At 54.2% G+C, this 12,745-nt stretch overlaps 5 protein-coding genes across 5 annotated transcripts; 4 read left to right on the top strand and 1 right to left on the bottom strand.

Annotated features, from left to right (window-relative positions):
- Positions 1-1,328: 1,328 nt before the first annotated feature.
- Positions 1,329-2,915, top strand: AYO20_09159 (hypothetical protein; the record flags this gene model as incomplete). Its single annotated transcript, XM_022647430.1, has 6 exons — positions 1,329-1,433; positions 1,491-1,565; positions 1,618-1,853; positions 1,910-2,354; positions 2,425-2,709; positions 2,808-2,915. 6 exons carry the CDS (start codon positions 1,329-1,331, stop codon positions 2,913-2,915), a joined length of 1,254 nt encoding a protein of 417 aa, XP_022496620.1.
- A 1,042-nt stretch (positions 2,916-3,957) lies between these two features.
- On the top strand, positions 3,958-5,437 carry AYO20_09158 (hypothetical protein; the record flags this gene model as incomplete). Its single annotated transcript, XM_022647429.1, has 2 exons — positions 3,958-4,166; positions 4,231-5,437. 2 exons carry the CDS (start codon positions 3,958-3,960, stop codon positions 5,435-5,437), a joined length of 1,416 nt encoding a protein of 471 aa, XP_022496619.1.
- Positions 5,438-6,250: 813 nt separating this feature from the next.
- Positions 6,251-7,882, bottom strand: AYO20_09157 (hypothetical protein; the record flags this gene model as incomplete). Its single annotated transcript, XM_022647428.1, has 1 exon — positions 6,251-7,882. The coding sequence occupies one exon, from the start codon at positions 7,880-7,882 to the stop codon at positions 6,251-6,253; it is 1,632 nt and encodes a 543-aa protein (XP_022496618.1).
- A 1,021-nt stretch (positions 7,883-8,903) lies between these two features.
- On the top strand, positions 8,904-10,016 carry AYO20_09156 (hypothetical protein; the record flags this gene model as incomplete). The annotated part of the gene is made up of 1 exon (XM_022647427.1): positions 8,904-10,016. One exon carries the CDS (start codon positions 8,904-8,906, stop codon positions 10,014-10,016), a length of 1,113 nt encoding a protein of 370 aa, XP_022496617.1.
- Positions 10,017-10,978: 962 nt separating this feature from the next.
- AYO20_09155 (hypothetical protein) lies at positions 10,979-12,415 on the top strand (the record flags this gene model as incomplete). Its single annotated transcript, XM_022647426.1, has 1 exon — positions 10,979-12,415. The coding sequence occupies one exon, from the start codon at positions 10,979-10,981 to the stop codon at positions 12,413-12,415; it is 1,437 nt and encodes a 478-aa protein (XP_022496616.1).
- Between the last annotated feature and the right edge of the window lie 330 nt (positions 12,416-12,745).

Below are 12,745 nucleotides of genomic sequence, written 5' to 3'. Positions count from 1 at the left end.
GGACCCATTAGGGATTGGAGTGTTCACAGCACATGAGTGCATGTTTTACAAAATGAGATATCTGCTACGGCCTCTTATTTAGCTAGGTGCTTTGACAATGTCAGTCAAAGCTGTATGGTTCTTCATGGGTGGCTGGCGGAGTATTTGCGCGGCCGTTGAAAGTCAGTCTGTTTGGTGGCTGTGATGGGTCATCCCACACAATTCGGAGTGCTTTGGGTCCGGACATGCGATTCCGAGTGGACTGCTTGACTGCGAACAACATCAAGATACGGGAGAAGATCAGCATCAAAGTACTTGGTACCTCGTACAGGAGCTTCTTCTTGTAGACCGAGCAAGCAGCTAGTGTACGATACGAAGGGGAGAGAGGGAACGTCATCTTTTAGGTCAACGAGACCAGTACGAGGTACAGAAGGCAATGGGCCTTTTGGTGAGACATGTTGGACGTCGGACTTCAAGTGGCGGGGGATTGTGGAGGGCCCCTTGGCCTTGGTTCCGTTGACTTGGTCTCGAGCCCGGGCCTAAACCGAGATTCATTGGGGGCTGATTACCACATTGTGCGTTGTGGAGCCACCAGAGCTTGCCCGCAGAAGCCTCCAGGACTTACAGAAGGGACTAGGCACCCTAGGGCGAACTGAATTTAGCAGCACGGCTAGTAGGCACACTCTCAAAAGGATTTAGTGGCCTAGGGAAACTTCCGGGGGCCAGCCTGATTCACTTCAGTGCCTCGTGCTCGGTTCTGGACCCTCAATCCTGGGACCACCAGGACTTCTGACCCCCCAGCTTACCACTCGTAGCACCACCCCCCTAGCCACCTAGGTGCAAGGACGCAATCTTTCCGCTGCTGGCCAATGGCTCCCTGCAGCGAGATGAACACAATTGTAACGTCTCTTTCCCGAGTTTATCTTGTCCCGGTAGTCCATGTCCGAGCCTCTCTTCTTCACCTATGCGTAGCAAAAAGTTCCAGGGTATGAATTGATGGCAGAAGACTCGAATTTCAGGGGGATCTACCAGCAAATCCTGGACGGCGGAGTCCCGACTCCCGAGTAGCAGCCGTTGACACCTCCACACTTGGATTGTTTCTCCCACTAGTCAAGGAACCGTCAAGGCCCCTCTTCAGCCACACTAATCATCGTACAACGACGAAAAACCAGCCGGACTCGGCTTCGGATTTGTCTGCGCCGTGTTTTGTTGACTGATTTGTTCCTCTCCCTCACCGCGATTCCTTTGCTGATAACAAGGACAGTATATTACGAGCGCAGTCTGCATTGGCCGGCAGAAGATACATTTTCAACTATCCATCCATCCAATCCATACCCAATCTGCCCGCCATGGTGTCCGCATCCGAAAAGTACTACATCAAAGACGCAATTTCGAAACCAGCCATCCACCACGAGTCGTTCCAGCAATTATGGGAGACCAAATGGAAAGGCCCTGTATGTGGCCCCTTACAAGGAAGAATCACTGCTATGGACTTATAAAATTCTTGACAGTGCGCGATGGGGGTCTATCCATTCATGTTCGGCAGCATCAAGGACTTTGAGCCTGTTGTGGAAGAAATAGTCAAGGTGCGCCTTTGCAGCTCCTTCCCCCGAACACCTTCGCTAAGTCCTGTCGCAGAAAGGGTTAAAGGAACCGTATGACTGGGACGAGTACGCGCAGTCATACTTCCCCAAGGCCGAAGAACTCACCAAGATTGCCGAAGAAGCGGAGAAGGCTGGTGAAATCGAGAAGGCCTCAGAATATTACCTGCGGAGCTCTGCCGTATATCGTATCTCGCGTTTTCCTACCCCACGATCAGAAAAGCAGAAATATGCCTGGAAGGTTGGGAAAGAGATGTTCTACAAGGGTGCAGCGTCAGTGAAGTCTCCACGTGCGCAGTTTCATGACGACTGATCAAGAGTGGAAACAGACTGCTGGAACATCCCATCAAGGAAGTTCTGATTCCTCACAAGCATGCCATTGAAGGCGAGGGCGATGTCGTCCCAGTCAACTTTCTTCTCCCTCCAAATGCCACCGAGCAGTCTCCCGCTCCGTGCGTCCTCATCATCACCGGACTTGATGGCTACCGAACCGAATTGGCAGTGTGGCAGCAAGGCTTCCTAGACAAAGGGGTCGCGACGGTCATTGCTGAGATCCCAGGCACTGGCGACTCTCCAGCCCTTCGTCAAGATCCCACAAGTCCTGATCGCCAATGGTCCAGCGTACTGGACTGGATCGACACGCAAAAGGAAATTGACAACAAGAAGATCGTCGTCTGGGGCTTCTCGACAGGTGGCTACTATTCGCTTAGACTAGCTCACACCCACCATGACAGAGTCTTCGCGTGCATCAGCTTGGGTGGAGGATGCCATCATGTAAGTTCTCCTTGCTGTTGTCAACTCCAAGCCGTTCTCAAGTCTTGTACGGAACTGACCTAGCTCTCAGATGTTTGACAGGGAGTGGCTCGAGAACGTGGGCAAACTCGAGTACCCATTCGATCTCGCCAGCACCTTGACTTACAAATTCGGCTACCCTGACCTTGAATCTTTCATTCAAGACGCTGGCAAGTTCTCATTACTGAACGACGGCACCCTGGAAAAGCCGTGTACCAAGGTATTGCTAGTCAACGGAAACGACGACGAAATCTTCCCAATCGACGACATGTTTGTGTCACTGGAGCACGGCAACCCAAAACTGGCGAGAATGGTCAAGGGCAAGAAACATATGGGAGTGAGTCCCCCCACAAACCCATGACAACTTCTGAGAAGAGGTCCACGATTCATTCGTTGCTTGTGCTTGGGAAACTGGATGCTAACCCTTCTAAACAGGAACCCGACAGTTTCTTTATCATCTTGAGGTGGATCCACGGAGTTCTTGGACTGGATGGCAATATAATGGACCAAATGAAAAAGTTACCCTCGCGCACGAAGTATTAGCTTACGTTGCAAACAAAGGGCATGGGATCATGGCGCGATAAAGTCTGTCTGCTTGTATTCACTTTCTAGCGTGGAGTGTACTGCGGCTCTTGGTGGTAGAGTTTAGAGCGATTGAGGGAAGGCGTAGAATACCACCATGCGGACAGGCATCAGCAGTGGGATGGAATACCTCGTACAGTGGAAAAGCCAGTGTGTAGTATCCTAGAATTGTCATTCTGTTACGCGGTATTGGTGGTACTTTGTTATTATGTACCTGGACACTTTGATAAGCAGTCGGCTACGTGTCTCAAGTTAGAGGCCAGACCGACTTTGGGCTCGGGCTGTTGGCTGGACCTCCAGGCTGGGTTAGTATCATGTTCGGCGCGAACTCTTGATTGGGACTGGCCCCTAAAGGCGCCATGGGTGCCTATCTCCTATCGACCTAGCTGCCCCTGCACCGAATAACGGACTGCGGGACTGCGCCTATCGATGGGCTTTATGAGCTCATGGGCTCGTGCATTGGCGGGGATCGTCGGGCGGGACAGCCTATCTGGAAATGCACGCGACTCTGTCTGCGCCATCTCACCTCTATGCTTTTGTTCTCGCAGTAGTCGAAGATCCTGAAGGCGTCATAGCCCTGTTTTCTTCTTCTATAACTTTGTGGCGCGTTCCACGTTTTTTGTAAAGTTACAAGAGACTTCAACCTGATCACATGTACGTTTGCAGAGTTTGGGCAGGTAGAAATTGACCCGGGTCTTTGGGCATTTGCATTGAGACCTCTATTCGCCTGCGCATCGGAGTCGGTGCTCGATTTCTCCACCAACTCAGAAAATTATGCCCTCACATCGGCTCACCTGAGCCCATCTTCCACGCAACTGCAATCCGAGGCCTTCCGTGGGACGAAGACACGTCGTTTCCGATCCTCGATGACTCTGGCCACCCTCCCTCGGGGGGTATAAACTCCGATTTATGTGCCGTGCGCGTATAAGTTTACACAACAGACGACCGAACCGAAAATCCAAACAAATCCTGTCGCATACACTGGTCAACTTCGAGTCGCATCATGGTCACTGTTACGAACGTCCTCAGGCGAGCGAGCGCCGCGAATTTTTTTGACAACGGCCCCTCAAGCGGCGAGTCGTCGAGAAGACCCTCAGCGGCAGACACTCATGCCCTTCGTCGGCCCAGCCTGGCCGCCTTGTCCCTACGGCTCTCGTCATGGTCTAAGAAGTCACATTTAGCCAAGGGCGCTGAAACGGACACTGACTGCTCGTGAGTACTTTCAAGGGAGAGCTGTGGACTGAGACGAGTGCAATGCTTATATACAATCTGATAGGCAACAGTTATGGGACGCTGTTCAATCCTTACCGGATGAAATCGCAGCTCAGATCCTCTGTTATCTCTCTGCCTCCGACTTCTTGAACCTCCGATTGACGTCTCGCTCCGTCTACTTATACCTGCGGTCGCACGCTGGTCCGATCACGCGATCTCTGCTTCTTCAAAATGCCTACGAGCGGACAACGGACTATGAGGGTAGCACGAGGGAAGAGAAGGCGAGATACCTTTACGATTACCTCCATACATTATACCCTCCACCACAACCCTGCGATTCGTTTGATTATCTACTCCGGATGCTGAAAAGACAAGCCCAAGTTCAAAGAATGCTGCAGGTATTGATCAACTGGATCCAGATGAAAGTATATGTTATTCCGCAGTTCAAACGGTATGACAATTTCAACCTCTACAAATTCACTCTCATGAGACGGCTTCATCTGGCAGCGTGGACGATATACCATTTCCTTGAAAGTTACCGGTCAATGCTTGTCACCGAGCATCCCTGTCATCCTAGGCTGGAGTCAACAACAACATCTGGACAAAACCACAGCAGCAGTATGTGCCCGTTCTGTGCAGAGTCCGTTAGAGGTCTTTTGCGCACCTACCCCAGGTCTACACTCGTCCCCGCGTATCATTTCTTTGAACTCTGTCTACAACACCTCCGTGCGCTAAGTCGAGCTCCTTCGGCTGGAGCGATCATCCGATCTCGGAAGCCGCCCAGTGAAGCGGACCTGGTGCAGTTTGTTGTGTTCGGAGGTATTTCCGAGCTCAGCAAGTTGAGTCTGCTCAAAGGCTCCTCAAATCAGCGGATCGATGTGATTGAGACCTTTGTGGATAAAGTCTCTAGTGCCGCCATACAACAGAGGATAGGGCGGCAAGGCTTCCCATCTTCTCGATCACAAGTCTCTTTACGGAATGATACGGCTCTGTGGTCCTCCTTTGATAATCTTGTTGCACCTCTTGAGCCACCCCTTTCCCTCATCCATCACCATACCATATCGGCTCTACCAGAACTCGGACACCTTATCGTCGATACGGATGAGTGGGTCACCCGAATGTACGAGCTCGTTGGACCAGAGGACCAAATAGTCAGTGCCTGGGGATTCATCACGAATATTCTCTCAGGCAAGAGCGACGGTGCAGAATATTTAACGGCTGAAGATGGGGCGGACAGTGACATCGACTTTTTGGCGCCTGTTGAGATTTGAACCATGACGAGTCGGAAAGCGAGTAATTTTCCGTCTAAAGAAGATACAGATTGCGTGATCTAGTATTGGCTATAAGAGTCGGCACCAGAATGCTTCTCGACACGAGCATAGCACAATCAACACATGCTTTGGAGGTACTTCATCAACACCTACCATGGGGTCCAGGCCTTTCGAACTCATCTCCATGCAAAGCATGACAAGCTTTTGCTAAAAAGGCATCGAGGGCAATGCTTCGGCGCAGCTGCGAGACGCACCAGAGCGAAGAAGGGGCAAAGGAACGACTTCAATGTGACCACACTGGCGTGACCTGCCAGACATGGCTTTTGCCTTAGCAGTTGACCACAAAAGCAACGCTTCGTCAGGTATTTAACGCAGAGAGATGGTATTCGACCCGCCCCAGGACGCCAAATGTGGCATGAGACAATGAGAACGCGAGTTGTCCGATCGATTGCCAGATTGTGACAGAAAGAGGACGAAGCTTACGAGCCTTGGACTGATAGGTTACCAACTTGCGTGGTGATAGGTGACCGGAATATTCTCGCAGGAAGAGATAATGAGAGGCAGAGCTTCGAGGGGCAAGCAACGGTTTACATGCCTTATCTGCTTCAATGCCGACTTCATATAGGGTCCACCATGAAGCTCAACATTGCAGTTTTCTCGATCAGCGAGCTTCCTTGATTCAGGTCTGATTGTTGAATATGGCCCTCTTTCGCAGTTCCCAACCCATCCAGATTCTCATTTTGCTAGAGGGAGAAACCACGTCATTTGTGCGCTTCGGCGCCAATGCCTTCTCCCAAAATCTCTTTGGATTTCTTACGTCCAGACTAGATCTATCCTCTCCCCGACAACCTTGCTATTGAACCACTCGAGAATTTGGATGTTGGAGGTCAGGGTATCTGCACCGCGCAGGACATCGGCCTCGGCGACGCGCGCGACGGCCCAGAACAGCTCGACAGTGGCCAGATTGCGCGCGATGCACTGCCGACTGCCCAGGCCAAAGGGGATGGCGTCGCGGATCATCTCGTCGGAGGGGTCCAGCCAGCGCTCGGGGCGGAATGCACGAGGCTCCGGGAAGACGCGCGGGTTCAGATGCAGCGAGTAGGGTGTGCAACTGGCCTCGGTGCCGGCGGGGAAGTAGGTGTCCTTGAACGTCCAGCCTCCTGGGGGCACGACGCGGGGGAGGCGTGACGGGTTCGCCATCGAGAGGCGCAGGCCCTCCTTGACCACGCCGCGCAGGTAGGGCAGGGTCTGGAGGTCGTCGAAGCCCGGCCGGTGCGCGAGGACCTCGTGCCTCAGTTTCTGGTAGCACGTCGGGTGGCGCGCGAGCATGAACAGGATCGTGGCCAGGTTCATCCCCGTGCTGTCGGTGCCGGCGAAGATCAGGTCCTTGCACTGTGCGCGCGTCTCTGACGGGGTGAACCCGGCCTGCAGCAGACGGGCCGGGTACGACGTCAACGGGTGTTTCGGGGTGCTTGTCTTCTTCTCGGTCGACTGGGACTCGTGGATCGCGGTCTCGGCGTCACGGACCACCCCTGCGACAAACTCGTCGACGTGTGCCAGACTCTGCGACACTTCCTCGTCCGCGTTCCACCATGCGTCGAACGACTCGACCAGCTTGAACGCCCACTTTGGCAGGTACCAGAACCGGCCGACCGCGACGAAGCAGTCGACCATGCCCGCGGCGCTCATGGGCTCGGCCAGCTCGCGTTGCACGGCGACCTCCTCGTGCCGGCGGTGGTTGTGCAACTTGTCCTCCTCGGCGAGAGCCCCGTAGCTGGTCCCGAAGAGATACGACGTCACGGCATCCACGGCCAATCCTCGCGTCAGGTTCAAGACATTCACCGGACCTCCGCCGCCGCCGCCGCCGCCGCCGCCGCCGCCGCCCTGCTTCTCGCTCTGCCTCTTCCCCTCGGCCAGCCGGTCCACGAACCGATCCACGCATTTATGGATGACGTCCTGGCCCTGCCTCAAGTTCGCGGTCGAGAACAGCACCGCGACGGCCTTTGCGCGGGGAGCCCGTATCGAAGGGTCCACCTCGGAGAAGATGGAATTATGGACCTGCGCCGAGTCCGGCAGGGCAAAGTTTTCGTAGAAGGCTGGCTTGACAAAGCCCCCCCGCTCCGTGTATATGGGCGCCAGGGCGGCGCCGTCGGAGATGTCGACGCTGTTGGGCCCGTTGCGCACAACAGGTCCGTATTTTCGGTGGAGAGTCTCGACGACGGTCGCCTCGTCGCCGATCCAGGCGTGGTAGGTCAGCCATAGCGAGGAGATGCGAGGGACGAGCGGTCCGGGGATATGCGACAGTGGATGGAACGGGGAGATGCGGTACAGAGCCCGCGCGACGACCAAGGTCAGTGGGACCAGGAATATCGTCCAGAGGGGGTGTGAGAGGATGGTTATGGCCAGTGATGCCAGTAGGCGCCCGATGACGCTGGATACGCCCATTTGGAGAATGTACCACCCTCCGTCTTAGATAGCCAGACAGCTAAACAGACAGTCCTCTCTCCTCTACCTATTCCCGATATATATATAAAAAAGAGGGGGAAATAATGTAGTAAAGGAAATCCAGATCTACGCTGTGAACAAGTACCGAGTACGAGCGAAAGAGAGAGAGAAGGAGAGAGTTACTTTTGAATAAATCAAAAGAGACGCAAGGAAAAAGTTACAATAAATACTATGTCGTTTGTTGCTTTGGTGCCTTTTGAGTCATTATCAAAACCTTGATATCATATCATATCATAACATATCCGCACGGGTGGCCGTACCTGTGTCAATCCTCTCCTCCCCTCCCCTCTCCTCTCATCTCCTGTCCTGTCCTGTCCTGTCCTGTCCTCCACAGGCACAAGTACCTGTACCAGGTGCCAGTACACTACTAGTACAGGGTACAAGGTACAAGGACAAGGACATAAAGTTCTAGAGGCTGGAGGCTGGAGGCTAGAAGCTCTGATCTATGTACATACTTGTGCTTGATTATTGGGAAAACGCGCTGATGACCGCTTGGGGACGGGTGGATAAAGCGACGGCAAACAGAGTGTGAGCGTGGATGTCCTTTTCGAGGGCGGGACCACATGGTCGACACGGCCAGGCGGACAACAGCGTATATGTACAGGTGGACGGGCGTGGACGGGGGGATTGTAGAAATTGGGGTTGTACGTTGATAACGGATGGGCCCCGATCGATTGTAAATGGATGAGGGGTTATAAGGGAGATATTACTTATTGTACTTACTGTAAAACTGTAAAAAGTCAGCAAAACATACCCAGGTAGAGTCAGATACATACTTGTAGGTACGAGTACGGACACCCCTTTCAGTTTCAAGGCTCGGTGGCTGACGGCAGAAGAGCTACAAAATACTTACTGTACCTGTCAATTAAATCTGGTTGTCAGAGGCTGTCGTGCCGTCTTTGTATCTCTTGGTTGTATTCAAGACATCCAGACTAAGTAAGTGGACGAGCAAGCCCTCAACATGGGTTCAATCCAGGGTCCCAGTGCAGGCCATACGGCAGAGTCGAATCGCAAGGTCATTGTCGCGGGTGCCCAGTTGGGCCCGGTCAATGTCGACACCCCACGATCCGAGGCGATGGATCGCATGCTCAAGTTGATGGATGAGGCGCACCAGAAACACGCCAAGTTGATTGTCTATCCTGAAATCGCGCCCGTGACCTTCTTCCCTCGCCATATCCTCGAGGGCGATGAGCTGGAGCAATATTTCGAGCAGGAAGTAGATGGGGACGCGACCAAGGTCCCCACCATCAAACCTCTCTTTGACCGCGCTCGAGAGTACAAGATGGACGTGTACTTTGGGTATGCAGAACACGCCGCAGAGTCGGGCCCCAGCGAACATGTCCATTATAACACGGCTGTCTACTACTCCGGCGAGGCAGACAAGATCATTTCGAAATACCGCAAAGTCCACCTCCCCGGGACGTTTGAGCCCTATGAGCGGAAAGACGCGACCAACCAGCTGGAGAAGAGATACTTTCTCCCGGGAAATCTGGGCTTCGAGGCCTTTCGGGCGCCTGGATTGGTCCCCGATGTGCTGAAGCAAAAGTCGGGCGCAAAAGCCAACGAGGCCGACAGTCTGGGCAAAGGCGACCCCATCGTCGGCATGCTCATCTGCAACGACCGACGGTGGCCAGAGTCATGGAGGCCGTATGGCTTGCAGGGGGCGGAGCTGGTTCTGTGTGGATATAATACGACCGCCTGGGCGCCGGAACTGATTGGGACCAACAAGAAGATCTCGAGCCCGGAAAAGGCAAAGGCAGAAGCTCTGTTCCACAACAAGCTATGCATCACGTACAACAGCTATGCCAACTCCTGTTTCAGCATCAACGTGGCCAAGTGCGGCGTGGAGGACGGCAAGTATCCGTTAATTGGCGGGAGCTGCATTGTCGACTGTGACGGGGAGGTGGTGGTAGAGGCGCAGACGGAAGACGACGAGCTCATTGTGGCCGAAATCGACCTGGGCATGTGCCGCCGCGGGAAGGAGAAGGTGTTTGCGTTTGAGAAGCACCGGAGGATTGAACATTACGGGCGGATTGCAGAACAGACGGGAGTGGTTGAGCCAGATCTGCTGTGAGTCTGAGATGGAAGATAGAATTGGTTGCTCAGTGAGGCAGCTATACGAGGTACAGAAAATGAGCACAAGAGGCGCAGCGCCGTCAGTAGGTGATGCGTAGGTAACTGGCAGTACCTAACAGCAGCTGCCTAGGTAGAGTGGTGCCCATATGTACCTACCTAGGCAGCTAGGTACTCTTGCTCGGCGCCTGGGCCAAAGGACACAACCGTTAATCCTAGTGTCTGGCTAGGTTCGACAAGCACCGAGTAGGTACCTTCTCTAGGCTAGCAACCCCTGGAAGGTCGGCAACGTGGCTGGCGGCGTGCTGGGGCTAGTTCACCACTTGGCTGGCGACCATCTCCTCTCCAGATCCTTGAATGATAAGCGGCACCCAAATATAGCTTAGGCATGTCCGACAGGCTCCAACGCCTCTAACCTCATTCTGCTTCCCCTGGAGATTACCCGCCTCAAAACTGTTTGATGTGCAATTCCCCTTCCCCCGTCGATTACGCAGGTCAGCTGTTTGTGTTGTTGCGAGCCCGAAGGAATTAGACGAGAAAAAGCTAAGTTGGACTTCTCTCGTGGCCTTTTTTCTATTGTTATCGTCTCATCCTCTTCTTCTCACCGTGTCTCCGTGTTTCTCCAACCTTGTACTCGGTACATCCTGACACTGACACCAAGATTCAGGACAACCCCCCGGAGCACAACACAGCCCATTCGAGTCAAGCACGTCATTATTGGCTTCTAACTGGCGTGCCGGAGGATAAAACAGGCTTGGTCCTAGTCCACAGCCAAAGCCAAAGCTCAAAACCCACTCTCACGACGCGAGGGCGGTAACGAGGGCCACTGCAGCACCACAATAATCGCCAGCACCAGGCAAAACCTCGCTTAACAGGTCCGGAGGTCGCATCTTGCTGCTTTGGGTACATACCAAGGAAGGGGGAAAAAGGGACCAAGGAAAAAAACAAAAAAAGAGGAAAGCCATGGCCGATTTGCAACAACAATCGCCTCCCACCATCCTTCAACCTCAGCAAGAAGGACATCCTGTCTCCTTGCGGCCTGGCGGCTCCAGATCTGGATCTCCCCAACCGCAGCAGGTTCTTCTCTCCAGCTACGAACAACTTGAGACCGATCCCGCCATGTCCTCCTATCAGCGTGTCCCATCAGCCGGCTCTGGCAATTTTGGCTCTCAATCACCGCCTCTCCCCCAACAATCACAGGCCATGGCATCGTCGTCGGCCAACATGAATAGCTACACCAGTGCCCGTTTCCCCAGCCAGTACTTTCCACCCCAGTCTCCCACGAATGACCAATACAACCCTGCTGGCAATCCCTTCGCCGATGGGCCAGGGGGCTCACGCTCTCGAAGCAGCACCATCGGTCAGAACTACCCAATCGCCGTCGCGCCACCCATGCCAACCTCCCCTCCCCAGCAACCTGTCCAGCCGCTCTTTGCCCAGCACAGTGGCCACGCCGGTTCGTCATCCCGCCCAGTCTCCCGCTCCGCCGCCTCAAGTGGCCCCGGCTCAATGGGCGGGCCCATGCCCTCGATGCCCACAGGTAGCGGAGGGAGTGGTCCTAGCACCCGCCCCACCAGTGCTAAATCTCCCTTCTCGCCACCCGTCACCTCCCCGCCACGCAGCCGCCCACATCAGGTGTTATTGATCAATCCAAACTCGACGCGCGCCATGACCGAGGCCATGCTCCAGTCCTTGCGACCCGTCATTCCCCAGGGAGTCGAGGTGACAGGTTACACCGCCCCCTACCCGGCACCGACGGCTATCGAGTCCACGACAGACGGAATCATGTCGACGGAAGCCGTGCTGCGAGACCTCGCAAAACACGCTGCGTCGAACGGCGAGACTGTGCAGAACTATGACGGTATGATTGTCGCCTGCTTCAGCAAGCACCCGCTCATCGACGCCCTGCGCGAGTCTTACGATGTGCCCATCATTGGCATCATGGAGGCGAGTGTTTATGTGGCGCGCATGCTCGGTGGACGCTTCGGCATCGTCGCCACTGCGCAGCGTTCCAAGATCAAGCAGGACGATGATATCGCGGCTTACGGGCTCACGCATTTCTACGTCGGGAGCGAAGCCACCCACCTGGGCGTTCTCGAGCTCGAGTCCCGCCCAAAAGAGGAGGTTGCCAAACGCGTCGCGCATTGTGCCCGCGCCTTGGTCATGAAGGGCGCCGACACCATCCTGCTGGGCTGTGCGGGGATGACTGACATGGTCCGAGCGGCCAAGGACGCAGTCAGAGATGAAGACGGGCGCCGGACCGTCAACGTCATTGACAGCGTCGAGGCCGGTGTCATGATGATGAACAGCTTGATTGGCATGGGCATTCCGACCAGTAAGAAGGGCATGTACAAGGGAGAGAAGGAGGGCCGGAGAACACGAGGTCAGAATTGGCTATAAATTTTTCCAGAGGTAATATGCCAGAGTGCTTGCTTGCAGGGACGTTCTTTGGGTTGTGAAATGGATGGATGGATATGCATGCATGTACGTCTTGTTGGCTAAATGAATGAGGGAATGCAATATTTGATCTAAAGGCAGGCAGAGAAGTGCTGTCGAATTGAGAAAATGATCCCCTTTTTTTTGGTCAAGACCTGACTTGGTCACTTGTCCACTTGTCCACTTGCCCTCGTCTCTATACTCGCGTACTGTTTAAAGAATAGACTATCACACCGTCTGGACACACTACGACACGTACGGCACGTACGACACATGGCATGAATGCGTGGATGC

The sequence above is a fragment of the Fonsecaea nubica genome (genome assembly GCF_001646965.1).
Source record: "Fonsecaea nubica strain CBS 269.64 chromosome Unknown Scaff81, whole genome shotgun sequence".
NCBI lineage: Eukaryota > Fungi > Ascomycota > Eurotiomycetes > Chaetothyriales > Herpotrichiellaceae > Fonsecaea > Fonsecaea nubica.
The sequence above is the reverse complement of the archived record's forward strand: the minus strand, read 5'-3'. Positions and strand labels throughout refer to the sequence as shown.